The following is a 13,249-nucleotide window of genomic DNA, read 5'->3' on the forward strand; positions in this document are numbered from 1 at the left end:
TATTTATTTATTTGAGAGAGAGAGCACATGAGAGGGGGGAGGGTCAGAGGGAGAAGCAGACTCCCTGCCAAGCAGGGAGCCCGATGCGGGACTCGATCCAGGGACTCCAGGATCATGACCTGAGCCGAAGGCAGTCGCTCAACCAACTGAGCCACCCAGGCGCCCCTAGTTTTTCTTTTAAGCAGGATGTGAAATCATCTTCTGGGACCAAAGGCGGGGAATGGAGATTTGAGGAGAGCAGAGATTTTAAATAGAGAGAAATAGAGGGAGTGAGCCAAGTTGACTGCGTAACTCCAACACCGAAGGCCCAGTCGGGTTTGTGGTTGGAAATTAATAGTGGTACCATCTCCATGCAAGTGTGGAGTAGTGAACTGTTGGATTCATTCAGGTTTAGTTTCTTTCCATTCAAGTGTGACAAAGGATAGGAGATGGCAAAGGAATTTAGGGCGTTGTTAAGAGAGTGGACAAAAATATTATACATTTTTGCTTCCTTGGGAGAGAAATAGAGGCTGATGAATATGGAAGAAATAAAAGGTCAGAGTACTGGAGGTCCCATATATGGTTGAATAAGAACTGTTAGATTTGGGATAGTGCAACATGTGAGCTAGATCAGAAAGGAGTTGCTTGACTTGGTGAGTGAGTGTGAGGTTTGGGCATTTTCCAGAGTGAGGCCGTGGACGAGGTGGAGGGGAGGAGAAGGCACTGGAGGATGGGAGTCTGTATTGGAGGCATCATCCACGTGGACGTTGACATCTCCCACGTATGTGGTACGAATTGGGCGGACAGGGAAGAGGTGCCAGAATCATAATGAAGGAAGTCAGTCAAGGACAGCAGGGGGCATGGGGAATAGCAGAAGAGCACGAATCTCAAAGAAGAGGAGCTTTCTACAAGAGGATAAGCAGCAGAACTTGAGTTCTGAAAGCCTGCGAGAGTAAAGGTCACCTCTCGAGAGCTTCCCAGCAAGCGCTGTGATCAGGGAGGGGTAGATTTCAATTTAAAGCGCAGGTCAAGATGTCGCATTAGAATAAACTGTTGTCTCCAAGGATCCACAAAAATAAGTGGAGGCGCCTAAGAACCCACAGGGATCTTCCCCAGGAGCCAAGGTCTTGGACGAGTGCAGCTGGATAATTTAACCCACCCGATAGTACAATTTAAAACATGTAGTCTTATACTGTTCTTTTGAAGTAGGTGTATGGTTCCTGTAAGATCTTTGTTACCTTGCTAGCTGAAAAGAAACTTGCTATTTTACCTGTTCCCTGTCTATTAAAAATGAGGTAAGCGGAAGGCCCGGGCTACCCTCAGCCATGTTGCTCTGTGGTAGTGATACCAGTTATAATCATGACGGTGGTTTGCTGTAGTTCTGTAGAAAGGCACAGCATCGCAATCCAGAGACCAAATAATGAGAGCAGGGAACTGACGGGAAATCATTAATTGGCCTCCCACTGCTGTCAGAAGCACTGGGAGAAAGCCTTGTAAGAGACACAGGACTTTCCAGAGAGAGCACAGGTACTGCAAATATATTCATTTTTAACTCCCTCCTGTTTCCTATCGTAATGTGACACAGCAAAGGAGGATGCCCAAGAAAACCACTTAAACCTATTGCAGGGAGCAAAACACTAAAAATCTCATATTTAAAAAGGACTAGAAAATCCACAGAATATATTTCCCTCTCAAGGGATCCTAATCCCGACTTAATAGTTCATGTATTTATAGCAGAGAGTTTGCATTTAGAGTATTTTTGAGTGTCCAATCAAAATTTACAGTTTCATGTATCTTATGTAGGTAATTACTATTTTGATTTATTTTTATGCAATCTTGAGATCAAGAATTTCCTACCATCTTATGAAGAAAATAAATTACTTCATTAACAGAAATCAGCTTTTTCTGATAACTAGCTGGTGTTTTGCCCAGTGAGATTTATCATATTCTATGTTCTGTAAGCCTAATGCCCACCTCAAGGCTTCACCTGCTCCCCACAGGGACAAGTGTGGCTGAGGGTATTTACTATTGGGGATTGGCCTGGCTGTTCCTATCATGTTTTATTCTTGGTGACTAAATCCTGCTCTGTAAGATATAAGCCAAAATCTTTCTCTTTCCCTCTTTTTCTCCCTCCCTCCCTCTCTTTCTTTCTTTCTTTTCTTGATGCAGAGAAAGGTTAATTGACACAGTTGGGGGGGTGGGGGGTGGGAAAGAGACTCACAGGTTATTTGCGGATAAATTTTTTATCTGCAGAAAAACAAAGTAAGAAAACAGAGTGACAAAGATGTTCACATTTTGTGCATTTCTTTGGTCACTTTTTAGCATTTGGTTGAATTACTCTTCACTTATGATTTTTGTGTGGACCTCCCGGCTCTTCACCCGCAGCTTGTTGACCTGGGACTCAGCAATGTCAGCCCGTTCCTCAGCCTCCTCTAGCTCGTGCTGGAGCTTACGGAATTTGGAGAGGTTGATGTTGGATTGTTCCTCCTGAGAATGGAGATGCATTTAGAAGGGAAAAGAGTTCAGAATTTCTAGTTTCTTAGGTCAGTTGGTCTCAAATTTCTTTTTACTTAAAAATGCTTCACTCTAGTAAACCTTAAAAAAAAAAAAACTGGAGAAACGTTCTTGACTTTTTTCTTTTTTTGTATTAATTCCTCTCATGCTTCTTGAACTCATGGATGACAACGAGGGACAGGTGACATTTGCTACCAAATTCCTAAAAGTTCTTCTTTTTAACATATAAACATCTTAGAGCTACTACTAAATATGTCAGCTTTCCAAACTCTTTTTTTCCCCAGAGTTTGGTGAATGAACCAAACCTTCTTAAAAAAAAAAAACAACAAAAACCTTCTAAGAAAACCTATATTATATCAAGCTAATAACCTTGAATATAAATTATTGCCCCTTGAGTATTGGGGTGTAAATTATCGCCACTTAATACAATTTAGAAATGAAACAAAATTTGTTTCCAAGAATAGTCTTCAGTAGTCTCTGATGATGTTCGAACAGATAAGCAGTGAATTTGGGAAGGGCGGTTTGGGTTTAGTCTTTAGTAATTGTCCTTTTTTAATCGTTGACAACTATTCAAAATATGGCATTCAAATTTAGAAATTAATAAAACTTAGAATTACTAAATAATAGAGCGTGAATAAAACCTCAGATCTTCCTGTTACAGATGAGGGAAGTAGGGGCTAGAGACACGTTAAATCTCTCTCTCTCTCTCATTCGGCCCCCCCTCCCCCTGCTTCCCACCCCAGACCTTAGAGGTCAGCAGAATAATGAAAACCACTAATGAACAGAGGAACTAATCTGTGATGAGTAGGTATATATATCCATACTTACATACTTAGAAAATTGGTATTTATTATTTCAAATAAATCATAGGCTGGGGAAATGAGATAAGGTAGAGTACCAAGAATCTATTGGTCTGAACATGACCAAGACTGTCTGAGCTCCAGACTTAGCTGTTTACTTGTCACCTTCACTTATGTATATGATGGTGTTTCAAACAGTGTTTCCAGAACAGAAATGCTTTTTCTTTATTGCCTTGTGAATCTGTTCCTCCCTTAGTTCCCCATTGTAGTCCTCGTTGCACCATCCAACTGGTTGCTCAAACCATGAACTTGATGAAGTACCCTTGATTTCATTTCTGTCACCTTCCCAGGGCAACCTATTAGCACATCCTATAGTTTCTCCCTCCAGAATGTGTCTTCAATCTCTCTACTCTTCTCTATCTGCTCCACTGTTGCCCTCAGGCAAGCCATGGCCCATTCAAAAAGCCTCCTAGAATGTTGCCCTGTAATCTACCTGTGTTATTGGACAATCTGTTCTCTACAAAGTAGCCAGAATATTCTTGTTAAAAAGTATAAACCAGGGAATGACTGAGCAGTTTAGAACCTCCTGTGGCTTTCTAGTGTCCCATTGTACTTAGAATGTGATCTAGACTTCTTACCAAGGACTAGAAGACCATGTGATCTGCCTCCTCTCTCGCTCCTCAGCCCCCTCTCCACTGCTCTCTCTCTGTTGCTTTCTGCTCCTTGAATGAGACTCTTGTCCACTCAAAAGCATTGTGTTGCTCTTCCCCTTCCCTGGAACAGTTTTCCCTGGCTCATCAAGTGGTTGGTTTCTTCTCCTCCTTCAGAACGTTGTTGACTCTTTTCCTTTGATCCTTCCTCATTGTACCCTCCTTTCCTTTCCTTTCATCCCTGTAACTAAGCTGGCTTGGCTGGGGGGGGGGGGCGGATTGCGTGGTCACTCCAAGGGGTTCAGAACTCACCGCTTCCTCAGCTTGTCTCTTGTAAGCTTTCACCTTCGCTTGCAGTTTATCTACCAGATCTTGGAGTCTGAGCACATTCTTGCGGTCTTCCTCAGTCTGAAATAATATTTTGAAGTGTGAGTCTCTTGAAAGTACAAATACCATCAACATTTTGTTGTACATTAGCTTTTTGAGCCCTTGCAGAGTAGGATGAAAACCTAGACAGGCCTTTTCCTTACCTGGTAAGTGAGTTCTTTCACTCTCCTCTCATGTCTGCGTAGACTCTTGACAGTTTCAACGTTGTGCTTCTGTTCACTTTCAACTTCTCCTTCAAGTTCACGGACCTGCAAGAAGGTAGGTATTTTAAAAGGTATTTACTGTGATCCATTCACTCAGTGGATTTCTCCTTCTTCAAATGACCTGCAGTGCTTCTTTTACTCTGCTTTATATGTAGTTTTGATGCCCTAGTCTAGTTGTGTCCTTAAAAGCTCTTGGGCAGCAAAGAACATTTCTCATTCGTCTCTGTATGCCCCCGGTCGTCCAGCAGTACGAGGTACTCAAACTTGTGTACTGGATTGGAATGAGGTGGGAAATATGCTGATCAGAAGACCCACCCTGGCCTCCAGTTTCTGGATCTGCTTCTTCCCGCCCTTCAGGGCCAGCTGCTCAGCCTCGTCCAGACGATGTTGCAGGTCCTTCACTGTCTGCTCCAGGTTCTTCTTCATGCGCTCCAGGTGGGCGCTGGTGTCCTGCTCCTTCTTCAGCTCCTCGGCCATCATGGCTGCCTGATGAGCAGTAAAACAAAACCAGTTGAGAGAGCTGAGCTAGCACATCAGGATTCAAGTTTGACCAGGACCGTGTTGCCCTCTGCTCACATCAGTGATGGCCTTCTTGGCCTTCTCCTCTGCATTGCGGGCTTCCTGGACAATGTCATCCATCTCTCCCTGGATCTGGGAAATGTCTGTTTCCAGTTTCTTCTTGGTGTTGATCAGGCTGGTGTTCTGGTTGAAATATCAAATTTAGAAATAGTTAATACATGAGAGCAAAATTAAGATGCCAGATTTTTTTTTATTATGTTATGTTAATCACCATACATTACATCATTAGTTTTTGATGTAGTGTTCCATGATTCATTATTTGAATATAACACCAAGTGCTCCATGCGAGATTCCAGATTTTTAGTGAACTCACAAACTAGTTAATTAAGTAATTAGTATTCCTCCTTGTTCCATAAATTATCTGAGATGATAATATGTTTTTAATGTGACTGGATGTCACAGTATAGATATTATTAACCCACAAATATTAAATGTTTTAAATTTCATCCTCCGTAAAACACTATGAATGCATTTTTAGGTAATGCCAAGATATGAACAGGAATTTCATTTTCATTCCTTTGTATTTTTCACTATTGTGTTATACTCACCTGGGTGTGCAGGAGCTGGACACGCTCACTGGCGTCCAGGAGCTCCTGTTCTGCGATTTTCCTGCTTCTCTCCGTCTGCTCCAGAGTGGCCCTCAGCTCCTCGATCTCAGCCTGCAGCAGGTTGGCTCTGCGCTCCACCATGGCCAGCTGTTCCTTCAGGTCCTCCTGGCCCCGGAGAGCGTCATCCAGGTGGATCTGGGTGTCCTGTGGAATGAACGATCATTGAGACACCTCGTTCTCAGGGCTGCAGTCACCCCAGCCACTTTGGGGCCGTCTTTTGAACCCACTGACTTTGAGGATGCCTTGGGTGTTCCTGTAGTTCCTCAGGGCCTCTGCGGCCATGCGGTTGGCATGGTTCAGCTGGATTTCCATCTCATTGAGGTCTCCTTCCATCTTCTTCTTGAGCCTGATGGCATCATTCCTGCTCCTGATCTCAGCATCCAGGGTGCTCTGCATCGACTCCACGACCCTGATGTGGTTTCTCTTCAGCTGGTCAATTTCCTCATCCTTCTCAGCAATTTTCCTGTCGACCTCAGACTTGACCTGGTTCAACTCCAGCTGGATGCGCAGGATCTTTCCCTCTTCATGTTCAAGAGATGCCTTTAATGACAACAAGGGGTGACATTAGCAGGGAATGGAAGTTTATAGTATTATAGAAATAGGAATCAGTTCTTGCTCTTGTGCTGCCATAACACATTTTTATTCCATTGTTCTGGAAATTTGTACAATGTGTTGTTGATTTTATATATTTCTGTCTCCCCAGCTAGATAGTGCTCTTGAGGGCAGGGACCTTAACTTATTCATCTTTGTTTTTTTCAGTGTCTAGCACCGTTCCTGATGTACAGGTGTGTTAGTTGCACATATGGTCGATTCTCCATCCTCATACTAAGTACACAGAGTCAGAATTACTATTCTTTTCTCTTAATTCAAGAATTTCCTCAATTCTTGCATGCAGTGGACTCTTAATTCCTCTTGTAATTGTTTTAGAATGTACAGTAAAATGTTTACCTCTGCCTCCTCTAAAGCAGCCTGAAGTTCAGACTTCTCTTGTTCCACTTGTTTCTTTATCTTTTCCAGTTCATGGATACGTTTCCCTCCTTCTGCAATCTGCTCAGTGAGATCAGAAATCTCCTCTGTTGGTGAGCAAAAATATAAAAATTTGTTCAGTGACGGGAAACATTTTTTCAGATCTTTTGTTAAAGGTGAGATGTACTCACGTTGCAAATTCTTATTTTCCCGCTTCAAGGTTTCAAGTTGGTCTAAAGATTCCTCATAAGCATTCTTAATCTTGAACAGCTCTGTGCTAAGGGAGCGGGACTCCTTTTGGGAAGCTTCAAGTTCAGCATGAGTTTCTTCATACTTCTGTTTCCATTCTGCCAGGATCTGAGGGGCAAAGAATGGTTCACATAAAGTTGATGGGATGGACACCATCTATCCCGGAACGTGTTGCAGTTAAGATGATCAGGGACTGACAAATCGTATGAATGAGAAGAGTAGAAACCACAGGCATTATGCCCCTCCACTGCTTACCGTGGAGCAGGAGCTACTGAGAACAGCCCTCGGGTAGTTTGAAGACTGCACACTGAAGGTAGCAGGCTGGCTTTCATCCTGTGTTGAGTACTGAGGCAGAGGCTACTACACGAGTTACCTTGTCGAAGTTCCTCTGCTTCTTGTCCAGGGCGGCACAGGCTGCGTTGGTTCTCTCCACGTCAATCATGAGGTCCTCCACCTCATTCTGGAGCCGCTGCTTTGTCTTTTCAAGGGAAGCACATTTGGCGTTCACAGCTTCTACGTGCTCCTCAGCATCCTGTAGACGTTGAGCCAGCTTCTTTCTAAAAAGTGAAATAAGAACAAGAGAAGTGAATGGCCATCAGCAGAACTGGATGCTTCAAAGTAGGTACAAAAGAGTGATTTCTACAGCCAGACCCCTAATACTTTGCTTTTCCAGCTTGTTTTGTAGGCCCAGTTCTGTGCTAGCTCATTCCCACTCTCCGATGAATTAAATACTGAAAACAGTCTAAATTTCATCATCGCCATACTTCATCCTCAGGTTTTAAGGCCATCTGTGATCAGCCCAAGCCAACATTTTACCCATCAAAGTGGCTGGTTTACTCCTCCTCTATAGAATAGTAATATCTGCCTTGAATTACTGTTGTTTATGTCTTGCCTCTACTGAATTTTCATCTCCAGAGGGTAGAGTGTATATCTTGTTCCTCTTTGTTTCTTGTAGGCTGTCACACATATTAAGTGCTCGAATGTTTGATGAATTGAATTCAAATGAATGAATTCAACCCAAATCAAATATCCTTGATTTTGGCTAATCATGTCCCTTATTTTTCCTGGCTTTTCAGTAATCATTTAATAAAAATAAACTTTTCCAAATCAATATCAGTTTTGCTTTGTGACCTCCACTCAGAGGCTCTTCTAAGGCATCCACCCACCATGATTCCAACCAAATGGTTGTACATGAGTCACAAGATAAACAACTAGATCTCTCCTGAAACTTCCTGTTGAATGAGTAGGTTTCTTCCTGTCCAGATTCTCCATCTTTACAGTTCCATCTTGAACCTTTGATTGCATTGAATATTTGGTCCTTTGTGAAAAGATGTGATTCCTTTCTTATTGCAGAATTTATGTTTTCTTTTTAGTCTTTAACAATATATGTATTTGCTCCCCACGAATAGCCATGTTTTAGTTCTCAAAGGAGGAGCTATGTTCTGAAGCCCAGTTACTTTTCCCTTACACACCTAACACCTTGGACTGACTTTCCCATTAGTGGCTGAGAGGGAGGAGAGACACAAGGAAGTACAGTTAACACTTACTCTGTCTACACCTTTATAGATAGAATGATGTCAAAAGTCCCCCTTTTTAAAAGTAGTCCTTCAGCTTCCTCTTGCCTTAGTTGCTTTTTCCGCCCTCTAGCTTAATTTCTTTTCCTGCACTGCCTAGAATGTTTGTCTTGCTTTGGCTTGTGTTCATGCATGTTTTTTCCTTGGTTTTTCAAATTTGTTTTGGGAGCAATGGACATTTTCCCATACAGTGCTTATGGCAGATGTGCTTTGTTAAAAGAGATATTTCCATTTCAGCTAAGTCTAGGACATACTTGGCCTCCTCCAGCTCCTCCGTGCGCTGGATGGCATCCGTCTCGTATTTGGTCCTCCACTGGGCCACCTCGCTGTTGGCCTTGGACATTGCCCTCTGCAGCTCAGCCTTGCCCTCCTGCTCCTCCTCATACTGTTCCCGCAGCAGGTCACAGTCGTGGCGGGCTGATTGCAGGGCATGGGCCAGAGCACTCTTGGCCTGAGAACATAGAGATCAGAGACTTAATTTGATATCTTTAAAGTGACATTTAGTCCCTAGGCTCCTATAGGCCATCAGAAGAAAATCTGTAGAAGTAAGCGGAACACAACCTCAAAAATAAGGACAGTGACAAGTAGGGCTTACCTTTATTTCCTCCTCAAGCTGCCTTTTCAGTTCCTCTATCTGTTGTGTGAATGCTTGTTTGCCCCTTGAGAGCTGAGAAACTAATGAGTCCTTTTCATCTAGCTGGCGTGAATATTCACCTGTTAAGACCAAGATGGAGAAAACTCAACTTCACTTTGGAAATCAGAGCTCTGGATTAAAAACTGAGCAGGGAAAGGGAGCTGAGTTTGAAACATGTTGGCCTAAGTATGGATTACAGCAAGCCACCAAACTCCAGTTCTGATTATGTAAAAATGAGAAGTATGGAAAGCTTGGAGGCTGATTACATACTTATGGGCAACACAAAATATTTTAGAAGATATTTAAGATTATTTATCACAGTAGAAATTGGTCAAGAAGCATGTAACAAGAGATGTTAGTATTTTTTTATTATGTTGTGTGATTCACCATAGATTACATCATTAGTTTTTGATGTAGTTTTGGTGTAGTTTTGATGTAGTTAATCACCATAGAGTACATCATTAGTTTTTGATGTTTTGATGAAACATGATTCATTGTTTGCGTATAACACCCAGTGCTCCATTCAATATGTGTCCTCTTTAATACCCATCACCAGGCTAACCCATCCCCTCCCCCAGAACCCTCAGTTTGTTTCTCAGAGTCCATAGTCTAAGAGATGTTAGTATTTAATAAGAATCACAACTTTCTTTTTTTTCCATACCACTAAGTTATAGAAGGAACTTAGATTCTGAGTCTACAAGGAGCATTTGATTCTTTGAGAATACAGTTTTTTTTCATGAAGTGTACTAACTACCTGTACAACAATAATAAAAGCCTGACTTTGAACTTTGTCCTAGAAAGAACAATATTTCAATGAGTATGAAAGAGTAAAGTGGTTCTCCAACACTTTGATCTGCCTATTACTTCAATGGTCCAGATGACCCATAAAATAATTTCCATCTTGTTACCTCTCACTTGAGAGGTGGAACTTTGGTAAAAAGTTGGATGGATTTACTAGGGGACAGAGGAAATGCAGAGACTCTCCAAAAAATTCTACAAACATCACTTAAGGCTCTTGGGCTGGTTGTAGCACTAAATATTTCTCTGCATGACTGTGCTAGCTAGCAGCATTTGGCCAGACTTCAGGAAGAAGAGTGGAGTAAGTATTCCTGGACGGTCACTTCATCACTGTCATAGTCTGTCATCTTTAAAATGTGGATTACATTACACAGACTGTTGAGAGTAATAAAGTAATAGATAACTTGTGCAAGCATTTTGAAAAGTGCAAACTGTGAAGCTACAGTTTTAATTTGGTAACTTGATGGAAGTCAAATGTGCTTTATTTAAAATGTGTAAAAACAAAAGAACCTGGATCTCTTTAATCAAAGTCACAACTATAACAAAAAAGAAAGCAATCCATGCCTGTGGTCAGTGATATGTTCATAGTGGTGGTGACGGGTGCCTCTCAGGGGGGTATATATGTGATCTCAATAAGTCAGTGCAGTTTTTCAGCAAATTAAGCATCCAAGGGAAATTTGTCATTCCAGGTCAACACTGGTAAATGGCCCACCTGATTCTGTCTGCAGACGCGCTCTCTGAGCCGTCAGGTCATTGATCAGCCGCTGCTGCTCCTCTTCCTTTGTCTTAAGTTCACTCACCTGATCTTCTAGAGTACGACACATCTTTTCAAGGTTCCCCTGCATTCAAAAAGTAGTAGAAGGCATCTCAAGCAAGCATTTGGACCACAGGAATTTTCCATAATCCGAGCATTCCATAGGGGCTGGGGCACTTACTTATTTTGAGAGTATATATCTTTACAAACAAAAACTCAGAGGCCTAAGATTATGAAGGAAAGAGTAAAAAATTACATAGTCCAAACATGCTACCAGTAAACTGCTTTGTGAATACAAGTCTTTACTCAGCTGGCTTCTCTTTGATAGGAGAATAATGATACTTGATTCAATTCTTGGCGATTTTTTTGAGAAGCAAATTATGTATTTGTGCTTAAGGGAGAAATCAGAAGCCTCATCAAGGTAAGGTGTTTTTAAGATCCCAAAATATATAGTTGAATCGTATTTCTTATTTGGAAGAGCTTAACTTTCCACTCTGTGTGTTCTTTGGGTGTGGCTGTTCTCACAACCAAGAGCCGGTGCTTCCCCCATCACACCTGAGTGCCTGTCTCCTGCTTGCACTGTCTGTAGTCTCCTTGTGCCAGTTACTAAGGATGCTTGAGCGGCTCACTCACACCTGTCTCACAGAAATCTCTTTAAGACTTAAACCATGATTGTACCTTGGCTTTGGAGACAGTCTCCATGTTGCTGGTGAGGTCATCGATCTCCATCTTCAGCTCGCTCTTCTCCTTCTCCAGCTTCTGCTTGACCCTCTGCAAGTTGTCTATCTGCTCCCCGAGCTCGGCCACGCTGTCCGCGTGCTTCTTCCTCAGGGTGGCCGCCGTGGCTTCGTGCTGTAGGGTGGCCTCCTCCAGGTCCCTGCGCATTTTCTGGAACTCAGCCTCGCGCTTCTTGTTCATCTCGATCTGGGCGGAGGTGGCCCCGCCGGCTTCCTCCAGGCGCTCGCTGATCTCTTCCAGTTCCCGGGAGAGGTCAGAGCGCTGCTTCTCTGCTTTGGCCCGGGAGGCCCGCTCTGCCTCGATTTCCTCCTCCAGCTCCTCGAGGCGGGCCTGGGGGTGATACATCAACGTGAATTGCCAACTCATGGCAGTTTTGATTCCTGGAATGCGCAGAAGAGGTGGGGGGTCCGACTCACCTGTAACTCCTTGATCTTCTTCTGTAGCTGCATTGCGAGGGCCTGCTCATCTTCAATCTTGCTTTGCAGATTGCTCATTTCAAACTCTTTCCTGTTAGAGGATCATTTTATGTCAGTCACAGATATAATAATATAGTAATTTCCCCATGGAAGTTTTGTCCTCATTGCTTACTTTTTGAGTTTCTCATCGAGTTGCTGCTTGTCATTTTCAACATCCATTGTGGATTCTTGAGCTAATTTTAGGTCTCCCTCTAGTTTCCTTTTTGCTCTTTCTAGATCCATTCGGATTTTCTTTTCTTGTTCCAAGGATCCTTCAAGCTAAAAGTTAATAATGCATGAATACAGTTCCTGGAGTGTTATCATCTTTTATCGCAGGTTGGACTTGTAAACATTTAACTCCTATCGAATCAGCAGCTTATTTTGATTTTTCTGTGCATAAGACAAATTTGTCCCATCCATTCCATTCCCTTTGCTGTTTACTTAGTCCAAGGAGTCATCATTTAAAAGTTGAAACATACCTCATTACCATATGATTACAGTAAATTACTAGGGAGATGTCATGCCTTCTGAATCTCCCCACTGGAAGCCATTGTGATTAGTGCTTCACCATACCCGTAGACACCATAGCAATGTTTCTAAACCATGACTTTTGCCAGTTCCTCCCTCACCCAGACATTTACAGCAGGTTCTCTATTTGATATCAGATCATTTAAAGCTGAATTCATCTTCCACATTCTTTATTTGGAATCCCCTTTCTCCCTGTGAGAGAAAACCTTATGGATATTTACTACTTCTTTGCTCTTGCTGTGCTCCCGCTTAGAGTACACTCTCTATTTCTTCCCATGGCCATTTGCTTTGTGATCCTAACCAAAACCCATTTTGTTTGTACAGCTTTTCTTGGTAAACAGAATAACCCTCCTTTCCCCTAACTCTTTTTACCTATATTGTCTGTTACCTACAACTTTCTTTATTGATTTTTTTTTTTTTAAAGATTTTATTTATTATTTGACAGAGAGAGACATAGTGAGAGAGGGAACACAAGCAGGGGGAGTAGGAGAGGGAGAAGCAGGCTTCCCCGCGGTGCAGGGAGCCCGATGTGGGGCTCGATCCCAGGACCCTGGGATCACGACCTGAGCCGAAGGCAGACGCTTAACGACTGAGCCACCCAGGCGCCCCTCTTTATTGATTTTTTTGACTCCATGGGTGTCCATCTTAGACCTGTAGCAGGGATGATGTCCTACACTACTTATTCATTGGAAGCTCTTAAAAAGTACTCATTACATCATTAGAATGTAAACTTAGGCTTACTTAGTTTGTTACTAAATAAAAAATTATTTTTTACATGATGTTAGGCTTACATCATCTACTTGTTGTTCAAGCTTGATTTTAGCTTTGGTCAG

At 42.4% G+C, this 13,249-nt stretch overlaps 1 protein-coding gene across 1 annotated transcript in view; it reads right to left on the minus strand.

Moving 5' to 3' along the window:
- Positions 1 to 2,313: 2,313 nt before the first annotated feature.
- LOC110584476 (myosin-1-like) overlaps positions 2,314 to 13,249 on the minus strand; it is a 20,838-nt gene continuing 9,902 nt past the window's right edge. The window contains exons 12-28 of the mRNA XM_044921798.1: positions 13,208 to 13,249; positions 12,022 to 12,167; positions 11,850 to 11,940; positions 11,374 to 11,763; positions 10,654 to 10,780; positions 9,105 to 9,223; positions 8,764 to 8,960; positions 7,309 to 7,492; positions 6,878 to 7,043; positions 6,669 to 6,793; positions 5,952 to 6,260; positions 5,661 to 5,864; positions 5,110 to 5,235; positions 4,849 to 5,019; positions 4,474 to 4,578; positions 4,256 to 4,351; positions 2,314 to 2,466 (exon numbers count right to left, since the gene is read on the minus strand). Of these exons, the coding sequence (XP_044777733.1) occupies positions 2,314 to 2,466; positions 4,256 to 4,351; positions 4,474 to 4,578; positions 4,849 to 5,019; positions 5,110 to 5,235; positions 5,661 to 5,864; positions 5,952 to 6,260; positions 6,669 to 6,793; positions 6,878 to 7,043; positions 7,309 to 7,492; positions 8,764 to 8,960; positions 9,105 to 9,223; positions 10,654 to 10,780; positions 11,374 to 11,763; positions 11,850 to 11,940; positions 12,022 to 12,167; positions 13,208 to 13,249 (2,751 nt within the window). The remainder of the gene's footprint in view (positions 2,467 to 4,255; positions 4,352 to 4,473; positions 4,579 to 4,848; positions 5,020 to 5,109; positions 5,236 to 5,660; positions 5,865 to 5,951; positions 6,261 to 6,668; positions 6,794 to 6,877; positions 7,044 to 7,308; positions 7,493 to 8,763; positions 8,961 to 9,104; positions 9,224 to 10,653; positions 10,781 to 11,373; positions 11,764 to 11,849; positions 11,941 to 12,021; positions 12,168 to 13,207) is intronic.

Source organism: Neomonachus schauinslandi, chromosome 15, assembly GCF_002201575.2.
Source record: "Neomonachus schauinslandi chromosome 15, ASM220157v2, whole genome shotgun sequence".
Classification (NCBI taxonomy): Eukaryota; Metazoa; Chordata; class Mammalia; order Carnivora; family Phocidae; genus Neomonachus; species Neomonachus schauinslandi.